This window comes from Nuphar pumila, chromosome 5, assembly GCF_984573655.1.
Source record: "Nuphar pumila chromosome 5, dmNupPumi1.hap1.1, whole genome shotgun sequence".
Taxonomy (NCBI): Eukaryota; Viridiplantae; Streptophyta; class Magnoliopsida; order Nymphaeales; family Nymphaeaceae; genus Nuphar; species Nuphar pumila.
In genome coordinates this window covers 4,969,546-4,984,617 of record NC_143253.1, presented here as the reverse complement: position 1 = coordinate 4,984,617, position 15,072 = coordinate 4,969,546, and the positions used below count along the sequence as shown (strand labels likewise).

Below are 15,072 nucleotides of genomic sequence, written 5' to 3'. Positions count from 1 at the left end.
GTGTGGTCAACCCGATCCTGGGTGCGTTGACCGCACCCAGGATCATTTAGGTTCATTTTTAAAAAAAAAAAAATTGCCCTATGAAATGGGCTGCGAAATTTTTTTTTAAAAAAAATCTGCTGACAGTTGTTGCTGCTCCTGCCTTTTCAAAATCCTTCTTTTTCGTAAAGGATTTTCTCTCTCCATAATAAATGATAATGATGGTGGTAGCCTTGCTCTCTCTCCATAATAAATGATAATGATGGTGGTACTCTCTCCATAATAAATGATAATATGATGGTGGTAGCCTGGATGGCTATTAGCATTCACTGTTCTCCTGACGAACTCTTCTCCTCACGAGATAGAAGCCACAGTAACCAAGATCTGCTCTTAAGCATGAACTTGTTACAGATCGACGTGGCCTATGAAGACTAATAAACTTGTGAAATAAAATCTCACAAACCAGCATCCAATGCTAGGGCTGCAAATGGATTGGATTTGTTTAGATCTCTGATCCAAATCTGACATTATTCTTAGACATGGATTTTAAATAACATCATATTGGGGTTGTACTCATATCTACATGACCTGGTGCGCTATCGTGCAGCTGTATATAAAATGAAATTTGAAAAAACCCGCGTCGGGGGAACCCCCGGACCCCCTTATATATATATTTACATTTTTGCCCCTGCCACACCCCCGCACCCGGGTTTTTTGGAAGTGATGAATCCCCGCACCCGCGCCCGCACCCATGTGACATAGGTCAACATTGTTCATGAATCATGCAAAAATTTTAGCATGATTGTTTTCCCAATCTTCTACCTTTATTTAGTGTTCATGAATAACTTTAACTCAATCTTCTCCTTCAAGGGCCTTCTCAATACCTTCTTTGATTTTGGTAAGCTTTAAAGAGGGCTCAATAGTAGTACCCATCATGAATCCCCAAAGTTTTTTGCTTTTGAGGTGATTTTTCATGTTCGAAGCCCACATCATATAGTTGGCTCCCATTGAGTTTGTAGGAGAGCTATATTCTTGCTTCATGCTCGGTGACGAAAAATTGATGGGTAAAGAAGAGGATGCAACACACTTAATCAAGAGCACACGATCTTCAATCACCACGAACAAGCCCCCCAAGATCAAAAGAACCCAATGGGCTCTAATACCATGAAATGAAATACAAACTCACAAGAGGCTATAGAGAAATCTCAACCACACAATAATGAAGCCACTAATGGGCAAGATACATAGAACCACAAAGTGCTTAAGCACAAGATCAACAACAACAACTACGCCTTCATCCCAAAACAATTGGGGTCGGCGATATGAACCAAAAAATAAAATCATTCTGGGTCTCCCACATGAATCCTTCTCCTCCAATCATTTCTATCCAATGCCATGTCCTCGATGAGGTTCAAAGCATTCATATCCTTTCCTATCACCTTCATCCATGTCTTCCTAGGCCTACCCCGACCTCTTTTAACTAATATATTTTCCCATTTCTCCATCCTTCTCACTGGAGCATCATTAGGCCTTCGCCGAATATGTCCAAACCACCGTAAACGATTCTCTCTCATCTTATTTTCAATGGGTGCAACGCCTACCTTCTTTCGTATCTCCTCGTTCCGAATCTTATCTTTTATTGTATTTCCACACATCCATCTCAGCATACGCATCTCAGCTACACTCATTTTTTGAATATGATGTCTCTTGGCAGCCCAACATTCTGTACAATATAGTAAAGCGGGCCTAATAGTCGTCCGATAAAACTTTCCCTTCAACCGCAATGGCATTCTACGATCGCACAACACTCCAATTGCACTTTTCCATTTCATCCACCCAACCTTTATCCTATGCTTAAGCACAAGATCACAATACAAAAACATAAAATAAATAACAAATTGATTAATGGAGTGCTAAAAAGCATTGGGTTTGAGAGGGGATAAAGTCCCTTATTTATACACCAAAGAGGACCAAAGGGGGGCTCCCAGAGAGCCGTTGGGAGGTCCCCAACGGTCATATTTATAACCGCTGGGGAAGGTCCTAATGACTCCATGAAAAGGTCCAAAAAAACCTTGGTCAAAATAATAAAAGAAAAAAGAAAAATAGAAGAAGAAAAATACAAAAAAAAAGTCCCTAGTGGACTGTGCTAATTACATATGATTAAAAGATAAAAATACCCCTGAGGGTTGCACCCATTTACAACTATATATATATATATATATATATATATATATACACACACACACACACACATTTTAAATGTAGTTTGACCAACTTTTTGCCAAATGCATCAACTCTTATCCCAGATCCTAGATTCCAAACAGGCCCTTATATTACATGCCAACTAGGATGCCATTTTTCACTTAAGTTTATAACAATTTTTGGTATATCATGGTTAAATTTATTATATGAACCATTATATTTAAGTTTGTTGATATAGCATTTCATCTTAGAAAAGTATGCTAAGATCATAATGTTTAGATGATAGAGCTGTCATCTTCCCAAACTCATTCTATTTATGCAAGTTATTGTTCTCTTACTCTTCTCCTCTTTTTCTTTGCTCTTCTTGCTTTGTTTTCCTTTGTTTCTGCTACCAACTTCAGTTACCCTTCCTCCCCTTATCAACAATATATTTGATTTCAGTTATTTCAACACCTCAAAACCTCGCTATGCACATTTAATATTCTAAAATGTTTTCCTTGTTACCTTTTGGAAAAAAGAACAAGGATTACACATGGTAAAAAGCATTTTGACATCATTTTGATTATGTGAAATTGCTGCAAGTGAAGGTAAACATTTGAAGCAGGTTTGCTCAACAGGCATGTATAACATGATAAATTGATAGTATGCGTGAAACATTTCACCTTTCTGACCACCATAGTGGGGAGCTGTATCCCAAAATTCGTCACGCATTTGCGTTAGTTGTGTCCTAGTGAGAGGTTGGGGATGCTTCCAAGCCTTTGGCTTCCTTAGTTTTTTAATAGTCTCTGAAAGAAACAAATCCTTTGGACTTTAGCAAACTCCAAAAAAATCAACTTATTTTATCAAATAGCATTGAAGGGAACAGAAACTACTGATGTATCTGAAACATGCTTTAATCCTCTAGACCTACAAACTGGAAGGCATAGCTATGACCAATAGAAAATTTTTAGATGTTGTTTACTTGTAAGGAAACATGTAAGCTAATGTAATGCCATACTAATAAATGAACCACCATTGGTTTCACAAAGCAAAAAAAAAACACCATGGTGTTTATGGGCAAAAAGATGATGAACTTGTTTGTCATGCGTGTGAGTGTGTGTGAGAGAGAGAGTGAGCATAATATCCATGGTATATCGTGGAAATTAACAATTTTTCTGCCTTTAATTTCCTATAACACAATTTCAAAAATTCCATGCTAGTCTTGTATTGCGGATGACACAAATAAGGAGAACAAAATTATATATATATATATATATATATATATATATATATATATATATATATGAGTAGTGGGAAGCTACCCAACTGCATCCCCCTACCAGATGGTACCAGATTGCTTGGGACCGTCAATTTTCAGTGTTTTTTCAAAATTCTGACCTTACAGATGTGTTCAGCATGATTGATTTACTAGAAATTGACACTTGGATTTTGATTACGATGCATGGATAGGTTTTTATAAGGTTCGAAAATCAACAATCTATAATTTTCATAATTTTTTTAGGCTTCAAATACCATTTTTTTCATCCAAAATGCATTATCCAAGTGTCAATTTCTAGTAAATCAATCATGTTGAACACATCTGTAAGGTCAGAATTTCAAAAAAACACCGAAAATTTTACTAGTGTGTAGGGTTGGTCCGTTTTCTATCTGGTAGGTTTCCATTTCTCATATATGTATATGGGAAAATATCTGGTGGTTTTGTACCATGATATCTTATGGTGGTACATTTGTATGGATCTAGCCACCAAATGGTAGATCTAAACCATAGTCACATGTATCATTAAAGGTAATTTTTTGGCATTTCACGGAGAGATTTTCAAAAATCGATAAATCTCGAGAATATCTTGTGAGTTTAAAAAATTGAAAAAATATATATAAATAACAACAAAAAAGATAATAAAATAATAAGTTTTGCATTGTTCTTCTTCTAAAAATATAAAGAAACATGTTTTAAAAGTTTTAAAATATAAAGAAATAAAAAATAAGAAATGCAAACTTAAAAAAAAAAAGAATTTTCCCAAAAATATCGTGATGATATCCCGATATTTTGAAAATATCATGAGATATTCCCTTTAATATCAGCTACCTTAAAATATTGGTATTTCTCGCGATATTTCCAAAATATCATCCATATTGGTGACAGTGATCTAAAAATAAGATGTGTTTAGCACGGTTTATTTAATATGTTATAAAGTTTATCATCTCTAATACACCATAAGATTCATTTTTGAGATGGCAAAAAATCAATGGCTCACAGTTCATAAAAATAAGGGTGGTTTAGAAATGGTATAAAACATCCTATTTGAGTCAACTTTAACACATGAAAACAGTAAATGGAACATGCTAAACATCATCCAAAGGTTAGATTTTGTTTTTGGAGCTTCAATCTATGTAAATCAAGTGTATACAACCGCAAGTTATGGTGGTACAGTACCCACCATAGAAGCACCATATATATATGGTGCTTCTATGGTGGGTACTGTACCACCATATATATATATATATATATATATATATATATATATATGGTGCTTCTATGGTGGGTACTGTACCACCATAACTTGCGGTTGTATACACTTGATTTACATAGATTGAAGCTCCAAAAACAAAATCTAACCTTTGGATGATGTTTAGCATGTTCCATTTACTGTTTTCATGTGTTAAAGTTGACTCAAATAGGATGTTATATATAGGTGGAGAGAGAGTGATGCAAACATGCTACATGGGTTTTTTGAGCTATTTTCGTTTTATTTTTAAATTCTGACCATACGGATGTGATCTACATAATTTATTTTATAGGCTCTTAGAGCATTTGATTCTGACACATGGGTGGGGTATAAGGTTAGAAAAATCGACGATCTAAAATCTTTGTAAATTTGTTGAGGCTCTAAACTTTGTTTCTTTCATCTAAAATACATGATTTGGGCACCGATTGTTAGTAAATCGATCATGTTGAACACATCTATAGGGTCGGAATCACAAAAAAAGCATTGAAAGAGCCAACAAACCCATTTAGCATGTTTGCATCACTATATATGAGTAGGTGGTAGCTGCCTATCACTTTTCTGGCCTACCGCCAACCTACTAGGATTTCGAAGGGTGTTTCTATGTTTTCCTTAAATCTGATCGTACAAATGTGATTTGCATGCTTGATTTGACTCTTGGATTGTTCGATTATGACACGGACATAGGTTTTATGATTTAAAAATCAACGGACTAAAATTTTCATAAATATTAAAAACTTAAAAATTAATGTTTTTTATCGAAAAAACATGATCCAAATGTCATTTCCTAACAAATCAACCATGTCAAATAGATCTGCAGGGTAAGATTTGTGAAAATCAACCCGAAAATGCAGATTATCATGTGGTAGACTCGTGGTAGGCCAAAAAAGTGGTAGGCAGCTACCAACTTCTCTCTCTCTCTCTCTCTCTCTCTCTCTCTCTTGCCACAAATTGATTTTATTTGTGGCAAGATCGTAAATGGAATCCTGAAGCTGCAATTGAAACCCTTCAGAATAGGTCTCTCATTAAGGTGGACAGTAGCAATCGGTTTCGTATGCATGATCTTCTCCGAGAAATGGGGAGGGACATAGTTTGTGAAGAAAACCCAATAGAAATTTCGAAGAGTAGGCTATGGGAGTTGGATGACATATTCAATCTGTTGCAAGAGAAGGTAGTGAGCTCTCTCTCTCTCTCTCTCTCTCTCTCTCTCTCTCTCTGCTCTCTCTCTCTCTCTCTCTCTCTCTCTCTCTCTCTCTCTCTCTGTCACTCTCTCTTTGCTCGGAAACCCTCACACGACACCACATTCTTCCCCCCTCACCCGTCTCCTCCTCCAGCCACCGACTACCGCCGCCGGTGATTATCCGGCCGGTTCCACCTCACTCCCCCGTCGGGGCCGCCAACAGGCCGGCGGCACCTAACTCTCTCTGTTTTGTTTTGTTTCCCTGTTTCCGGTGCCACGCTCCCCCTCTTTAGATTTGTTCTCCAGCCATCCCATCCGACCCCGCCCGCCACCACATTCTTTGCCGCCTCACTCCCCCGTCGGTCCGACGAACCCTTCCGCCGAAACACTGATCCCTAGTGGAGGATGGCCACCATATGGCGAGCGAGTCCCCTCTTTCCGTCTTTAGACTCTTAATCCCCTCTTTCCTTGGAGATGGCTGAACCCTTCTGATGTAGCCGTTGCCGACTAGTCCTGGCGGTGGAATCATCTCCCTGTGCACGGCCGCCCTGAGCAGCAACCACCAGCCGACAACCCCAACTCCGCTCCATTTTCTGTTTGCTGCTAACACCAACTCGGCCACACGCGACATCCACCATGCCTGAGCTGCCTCCCTCGGCTCACGATGTCTTGTTCTTCCCCTGATTTTTTTTCCACTGACGATGCACCACCGCTGCCTCCATTCGGCGACCCCACTGTTTTCCTTTTCTTCTCAAACCCAAGTCGATCCTCTCGGTGGGACCTCGTGTTTGCTTGAGCCGTGTAGCCACACATCCAGCGGCTTCAGCCTTCCTCCAGTTTTGGGTTTGGCGAGCAGCGCGGTGCTTATTGCTGCATAACCCGTGGGAGCCACGGTTTCGTTTTTCTCTCTTCTCTCCGGTGCCGAAGGGAAGGCCGATGCTGCCATTCTGAGCCCAGGAACCGTCGACGTTTGCCTCCGGTGGTTTTCCAGTTTCGTCGAACGCTGCAGACTCGAACGGAGGTTGCCCTATCTTGTGCTGCGTTGGTTGGTCGTGCCGATCACCACCGGAGCCCCCGACCCTCGCAGGTGTGCCTCTATCTTGTTTATTTCCTTTTTCAGAGTTTCGTAGGCTCCTTCATCGGTGCCTTTCGTCTTTCGGTTATGCGCCCCTCGTCTAGCCGTTTTTGGGGACTTGCTCCCGATCTCCCATTGAGGGTCAACCAGCGAGCCCTACTTTTCATCAAGGAAGCAGTGAACGATTGGGGTGCAGCTTTTGTGCTTCGCCGATGGGGATTGGATGTCGTCTTGCCTTTCAGACTCAATCGTTGGTTCTTCTCTAAGCTTTCGGAGTCCTTCCAATCATGCCTAGATGTGGGCTCTCTTCGTATTTCAGACATTAGGTTTTTCCTGCGAGCTATTAGACGGGAGCCTCTCGAAGCGTGCTCTGTTAAGGCTTTGCTTGTTTCTCCTTTCTTCATTCGTGAGCTTCCAGAATGGGTTGCTGATCGAGGATGGAAGCAGGTCTCATCTACTTGGCAAAGCTCCTTCCATGCTATTCGTTATAGATCTCAGTTGAGTCGTGCCAGGCCGGGGGATTGGTGGTGTGCTAATTGTTTTTCTTTGAATTTTCATAAACGTTGTGATTGTCATAAGTGCGGCTTATCTTTTCTCTCTCGTCGGCACCCAGTCTGGAAGCGAAGACGATCTAACCCCTCTCATTCTCATTCATCGGGGATGAATCTAGTCTCTAAAGATTTTTCTGGGGTGGTGCGTCATCCGGCAAATCGGAATCCTGAACGGCCTTCCCAAAAATTATGCTTCTCGCCATGGGTGCAGATTGGCAATCTCCACAACCCGGCGATTTCATTTAATGCTGTCAAGATTGGGTCTATCTGGGTCCCAGTCGAGCCGCAGCACTTTGGGCTATCTTTTCCGTCTATTGCTCCATCTATGTTAGACTCTTCGCCAGCTTTTGATGGCATCTCCCAACCTTTGCAAGTTCTGCCAGGGGTGGGCCCCAAAGCATTTGGGTCTGCCATCAATGCTTCATCTCTTGGAGATTTGCCGCTCACTATTTATAATGCTCAGAGCTCGACGTCTGATTCTTTTAGCGCTAATTCTCGTGGCGGACTGATGGCGCGGTTGGGTAGGTATGCTCGTGGGAAGCAGAGAAATTTTTTGCCATCCTCGTCATCGCGAGCTTTGTCTAGGGTGAGCCCACAAATATTTGACCATGATAGCAATGCTTTCTCTAATGGAGTTCAGTCGTCAACTTTTTCTCAAGCTCGAGGCCTGGTATCTGCTTCTCTTTGTACCAATTGTCATTTCAGCTTGGAGGCGCGGTTGGGCAGGCTTGCGCGTGATGGACAAAGGACGAATTTGCTATCGTCCCTTATTATTTTTCCCTCCAGGCGCTATGACTATCTGGTTATCAATCTTATTGCGTTTAATGTTAGAACCAACATGGCAATCAGATGCATGGTGCTTGGCTCCTCGGTTCCTCGTCCTTTCCCTGTATCGCATTATGTCTCTGAGGTTTTTTCTTCTACCAAATCTTTTGGTATTCCGCCAGACGCGGTCTCCTTCATTAGTCCAGCACAGGGTCAGCAGCATCCTAGTCCACAACCCCTGGGTGTCACAGTTGTCGATGCAGCTAAGTTGCTGGATATCTCTCTCTCATCTTCACAGCTGCAAGCGATAGCTGTTGATATGGATTCTATGATTTCAGATATTTCTGCGATCATTGGGGACTCTCTCTGCAACTCTGGTGGAGCAGATTGCGAGCAGTTGGGCATTTTCGATGGTCATTTGAGGTCGTCTGTCAGTGCTGGTGGTCAGCGAAGAAGGAGGCCTTCATTAATTGTTTCGGCTACCGATGCTAGGTCCCCAAGAAGGTCATCTCGGTGCCACCAACCACGGGTTTTTCCAGATTTTGTTCCATGAAGACTGTTTGTTGGAATGTTAGGGGCTTAAATTGTCCCACTAAACGCCTGTTTCTGGCTAATTGGGTTAGGGAGCAAAAGCCCGACCTTCTTGCTTTATGTGAAACTAAAATGGAGGTCATCTCGCTCGTGGTCGTTTCTAGCATCTGGCAGGGAGCTGACTATTTCTATAAGCCAGCGGTAAATCATGCAGGCGGTATCCTTATCTTGGGAAAGCAGTCTTTAAATTTATCACAGCTGGATGTGGGTCTTTTCTCTTTGTCTGTTGCTTTCAATTTGCAGGCAGTTGATAGAAGAGTAGTGGTTTCTGTTGTTTATGGTCCTAATCTCGCCGCCATGAGGCCCGCTTTTTGGGATGATTTGGATAGGGTTGTCGTTTCCAGCGCGGATTGTCACCTTCTTATGGGGGATTTCAATTGTTTGTTATCTATACATGACTCTAATAACCTCGTAATTCCCAATCCCTCTATGCGAGGTTTCCAAGACTTTGTTCACCGTCATTCTCTCTACCCTATTCCTTTAACCGGGGAGCGCTTCTCTTGGTCGAATATGCGGTCCCGTCCGTGCTGTAGGGTCCTTGATAGGGTCTTTGTCACACATAATTTTTTGGACCTCATTCCCGACGTTAAGTGTGTGTTGTTTGCTCCCTCTATCTCGGATCATGGGCAGATCATCACTCATTGGGGAGATGGCTTTCAACCCACTAGGAGCTTTGCGTTTGAAGAATGGTGGCTTCAGGAGCCAGATTTTCTCACGGTTGTTACTAATTCTTGGAACAAAACTGTTGATGTGCATTGGGCCGCGCTTCGTGTTCAAAATAAGCTTTCTCGTCTAGCTAAGGATATCAAAGCTTGGCTTCATAGTCGTAAGGTGGAGAAATTTCAGCAAATAGCCGCATGGGATCAAGAGATTTCTCAGTTGTATCAGTCTATGTCTTCTCCTGACTCTCTTTCTGATTTGCAACTTCTCAATCTTCAGGCCAGGTCCTTAGAATTAACCATGCTCTTGAAAAACTGGAGGATCAAAGACGAAATTCGTTGGAAGCAAAGGTCTAGGGTGAAATGGCTTGCGGCTGGTGATGGCAACACTAAATTTTTTCACTCATATGCTTCCCATCGTCATAGGAGGAAGGTTGTTCCTTCTATCTCCATTGAGGGTGTTTCTTATCTCAATCAGCACGTTAATCCGGCAGTCTCGCTATACTTTAAGGACTTATATTCTGCTTCGTTAACTACGGAGGGTGTCTTTGGTAATTTCCTAGTTGGCTCAATTCAGCTTGAGCAAGCCAGATATATGCAAAGAAGGTTCTCTGAAGATGAGATTTTTTCGGCCATTAAGGATCTGTCGGGTTGGAAAGCGCCTGGCATTGACGGGTTTCATGTCGACTTTTTTAGAATCTTTTGGGACTGTGTTAAATCAGACGTGGTGAGTATGTTCGATGAGTTTCATCGTAACTCCAGACTGCCTTATCATTTGCATGTTGCTATTATTTCGCTCATTCCGAAAGATGATGAGGCCAATGATATTTCTCGATTCCGACCTATCTCAGTTATGAGTGCTCTCTATCGGATGTTTGCCAAAGTTTTGGCGAATAGGTTGAAATCGGTGGCTAACCAGATTTTTTCAGACTCTCAGTTCGCCTTTATCCGTAATAAGAGGGTCCAGCACTCGTTCATCATGGCGTCCGAGGTGGTCCATTCCTTGCAGCATAGCGGTCAACCTTACTTTGTCCTTAAATTAGACTTTCATAAAGCTTTTGACTCTGTGCATTGGCCATTCTTATTTCAAATGTTAGCAAATTTCGGTATTGGTCGTCGTTTTTCTGGTTGGGTGAGAGAGTTGGTCTCAAATGCCCAGGCCATGTTAAATATCAATGGTATTAGAGGAGACCGGTTCAAGCTAGGGCGGGGTTTGCGGCAAGGGTGCCCCCTATCACCTTTGTTGTTCAATGCAGTTGCTGAGGGTCTTGTGGTCTTGCTTAAGCGGGCTGTTGTATCGGGTTTCATTGATCCTTTGCAGGTTTCCGACTTCCCGGGTCATATTCTTACTTATGCTGATGATATGATCATTTTTTGTCGTGCAAATGTTCAACAGATGCTCAGGTTCAAGCTTATCATTCAGTTCTTTCTCTCCATGTCTGGGCTTTCTCTAAATGAGACCAAATGCTCTATTACCATGTTCAATGTTAATGCCAATATGCTTGCAGCTGGAAAGAGAATTTTTAATTGCACTACTTCTAACTTGCCTATTATGTACCTTGGCTTGCCGTTACAAGTGAAGCCTCTATCTTCAGCGGCTTGGGCTCCGACGCTTCAAAAAGTGAAGCGCAAATTGCTTTCGTGGCAGTCGTCTTATCTCTCTAGCGCTGGACGTCTAACCTTAGTCAGACATGTTCTTTCAACTATTCCAGAATTTTTCATGTCTCTGTTTGTGATGCCTGTGGGAGTAGAGAAGCAGCTGACGCGCTTGCTGGCAGACTTTCTTTGGTCTGGGTGTAAACTCACAGGTAAGCGTCACTTGATTGGTTGGCGTTCGGTGGTTCTACCTCGGCGTATGGGTGGTTTAGGCATCCCGGTACCCAGACTGCGAAGCATTGTTCTTGTCGCCAAGCAATGTTGGTTGGCCCACCAACCGGATAACCCTTGTGCTAGTTTTCTTCTTGCTAAATATGGGGATCCAACTCTTATTCCGGTTCGTCTGGGAACCCGAGGTTTGGCGCTCTTGCACTAGCGTAAATCGTGGTTGAGGGCTTTAGCCTGCTTTAGAGACCATTTTGAGGTCTCCGGAAATTTTGGTCAGTGGTTGCAGTGGGCGTTGGCTCCAAGCGGAGAGTTTCTCACCAAGAAAGTCTATAGATCGTTGCTACCGCCAGGGGCTGATTGGTTGCCCGAGGATGTGCTTTGGGCGAAGGGTCCTTCCCCCGTTCGCGAGTCCTGGCTTGGTTAATTTTGCACGATAGGATCCAGACCCACAGTAATTTAAAGAAGTGGGGCATTCAACTACCGAGTTGGTGCGTGCTTTGTCAAGCTGCAGAAGAATCTACGTTTCACTTGTTCTGGTCTTGCCCAATATTTATGGAAATCTTTAGTAGAACCTGGAGGCATCCGGAAGTATTTGTTAAGGAGGAGTCATTTGCGCTAGATCTGATATTGGGGCCGGTTTGTATTAGGCGCAGCAAGAGGTGGAGGTTCATCTGGCGGACGTGGTTGCTTACCTCTTGGTGGTTTGTTTGGATGGCGCGTAACGATGTTCATTTTCGTCATATTCGAGTTAACATTCAAAACCTGGTGCATAAAATTTTGGTAGATGTTTATGCGATCTTGCGTATGCATCTTAGTGATCTTCCACTCCCTCCTGCTGATGCTACCTATCCTTTGTCACAATCTGGGCACGCGGCTATGGCGTGAGCCCATTTTATCTGTCTAATGTTCTTTTCTCTTGTGCTTTCTTTATTTGTTTTGGCTTTTGTTCTTGTTCAGTTCATGGGTTCAACATTTTGTTGATCTTCATGAGTGGTAATGTTGAATTACTTTCGGCTCTCTCTCTCTCTCTCTCTCTCTCTCTCTCTCTCTATATATATATATATATATATATATATAGAGAGAGAGAGAGAGAGAGAGAGAGAATGTGGTAGCTGTTAAGGGGCTTTCAAAAGGGTTTTCCATGTTTTCCTTAAATCTAACCGTACAGATGCGTTCTACGTGCTTGATTTTATAGGAATTGACTCTTGGATCATTCAATACCGATAGTAGATTTTTATAAAGTTTAAAAAATCAACGGTCTAAGATTTTTCTAAACATTCAAGGCTTAAAAAATCATGTTTTTCATACACGATCCAAGTGTCATTTACTAGTAAATCGACTGTGTCGAACACATCTGTACAGTCAGATTTAAGTAATGCATGGGAAAACCCTTCAAAAGCCTGGTTAGCACAGCGGTTAGAAGTTACTACTCTCTCTCTCTCTCTCTCTCTCTCTCTCTCTATATATATATATATATATATATATATATATATATATATAGGAAAGAGCATATCATCTGCCGAGATCATCTGCCCGCCGTGCATCAAATTTTTTTCAAAAGAAGACTCTTTAGCGGTGGTTCCTGACCGCCACTAAAAAGTGAAAAAACACAATTTTTTGCGCCGCTGATCCCGCGGACGATCAGCGGCTCAAAAAGTGTTGGATTTGTATCAGACACTTTAGCTGTTTGATGACATGACCGTCTCTATATGTATATATTCAATAAAAAAAATCAGAAACAGAACAAGAAACTTCTACCAAAGAGAATCCAAATGAAAAAATATGATTAAAAAATAACAAAACTAGAGAAGCAATATAAGACTATAAGTAGAGGTGCCGGTGGAAAACTTTCTTCAGAGCAAGTGGTAGATTGAGACCAAGATGAGATGATGAAGGCCTTATTCTTGTGTGGCATGAAAAGTCCATCCTTCTCCAGCGAAAGATTAAACCACCAAACAAAAAACCCTCAGAAAAAAAGACAAACAAATATCTGACATTTGAAAACCACTAGCCTTTTAGAAGGAAGACGATGTAAACATGCACTGAGCATCTAAATTCAAGTACCCAATTCTCATCAGGTAAAACCGTATTTCATATATGATACTCCCCCAAAGAAAAAACACAGCAGTGAGCAGGTAAAGAGAAGCTTGCACAACCAAGAGGCCAGAACAAAGATAACTGTTGGATTTTACCAAAGGAAAGATGGTAAAATGTGCTGACGCGCAGGACACCAGACGTAACTCTTGGAGATTGATTTTATCCATCGTGATCCTTGGAGTATGATTGTATCCTAAAGATAGACGTGACCCGTATTTCTGTTATATTGCTTAGTTTCCTTATTTGTTTGGCTAAATTAGTGGGATTGTATTCTATGTGACAGGAAATGTAACGTAGTAGCGTATACAAGCATATCTTCATTTGAATGGAAACATAGAAAAACTTCATTCATTCATATCGTCTTCTTTGCCTTTGGTTCTGCTCTCTTGATATCCATTTTAACAATAACCCCAAAGTGAAAATTGAGCAAAACTAACAATAACAAGAGAATAATGTGTTCAAATAGCTAGATTGTGTCGCGTCCCCTAAAATATAACAATCGTACCCCATGAATATGGGGATTTTCTTTCTCCGGAATTCACGATTTCCATAAAATTCATCGATAAAATCTCTTCGTTAGCCTTTCGGAAAATGCTAACATCAATGCCTTAGCAATCTTGTATAGTTTTCAGCATTAAAATAAAAATTATAACACCCAAAAACATTAATTTAGTCATAACGCGCACGAAATCGGGACAAGTAAGCAAGAGAGAGATACAGAGAAAACATTCATCGAAGCTTTAACAGACTGATGGATTCCAATGTCTTCGTAAACACGAAATCAGCAATTGTACTAAATAAAAATCTACTAAATTAAAAAAGAAAAAAGAAGGAAGCAATCGTAACAGCTGAACTCTACAAAAAACGAAATTAATCAATACAAGAATCAAGAATCATCATCACACGAGAAGAAGAAGATGAAGAGTGGAGGACAAGATTCACGCTCAATTCCGTGGAACAATAAAATAAAAATTCCATCGAAAACGAATTGATCAACCAACCTTCAGCGTTACTCTGCGACGATCCGACGCACCCCATTCGTTCCGCTCCAAATTTTTCCCAATCACAAAAGAAAGAGAATAGGAGGAGGAGGAGGGACGAAGATTAGAGAAGCAAAGAGGGACGAGTCACCGCCATTCCGCCAATCAGAAGGAGGAGGACTCGACGGCAGCGGCGGTGGAAGAAGAAGACGAGGGGGAAAGCCGAGGCGTCGGATTCCGGCGGGTGTGGTGTTTTTCCAGCGGGTTCCGCGGGCACATGGAAGCTCGGAGGTCAGATCGTTGGACTCCCCTGCTGCTGCCAAACACTAGACCGATTCTTTTTTCCTAGATTTTTATCTTTTTTTATGGGTATTTTTCATATGCCCCCAAACTTTTGATCTTCTTTTATGTGTCCCACAAAATACTTTTTAGTTTTTCAAAAAAAAAAAAACGAACTTTAACCATCCAATTTTCTCCAATATCTGACCGAATTTGATTCTCTTTAGTGACATTTGGTAAGCTAAAACGATATCTGATTATAATTGGATGCGTAGATATGGTTTTGATTTTTTGCTACTGGATCCAAGAAATATCCGATTTTATTGGATGTCTGAATCCGTTTTCATGTAAAAATGAAAATACTATGAGGTTGTCACCATCCAAAT

At 41.3% G+C, this 15,072-nt stretch overlaps 1 protein-coding gene across 1 annotated transcript in view; it reads right to left on the bottom strand.

Moving 5' to 3' along the window:
- LOC149836556 (uncharacterized) overlaps positions 1-14,764 on the bottom strand; it is a 36,015-nt gene extending 21,251 nt beyond the window's left edge. The window contains exons 1-2 of the mRNA XM_090005431.1: positions 14,429-14,764; positions 2,844-2,966 (exon numbers count right to left, since the gene is read on the bottom strand). Coding sequence (XP_089861557.1) covers positions 2,844-2,966; positions 14,429-14,465 — 160 coding nt within the window. The 5' untranslated portion in view covers positions 14,466-14,764. The remainder of the gene's footprint in view (positions 1-2,843; positions 2,967-14,428) is intronic.
- Between the last annotated feature and the right edge of the window lie 308 nt (positions 14,765-15,072).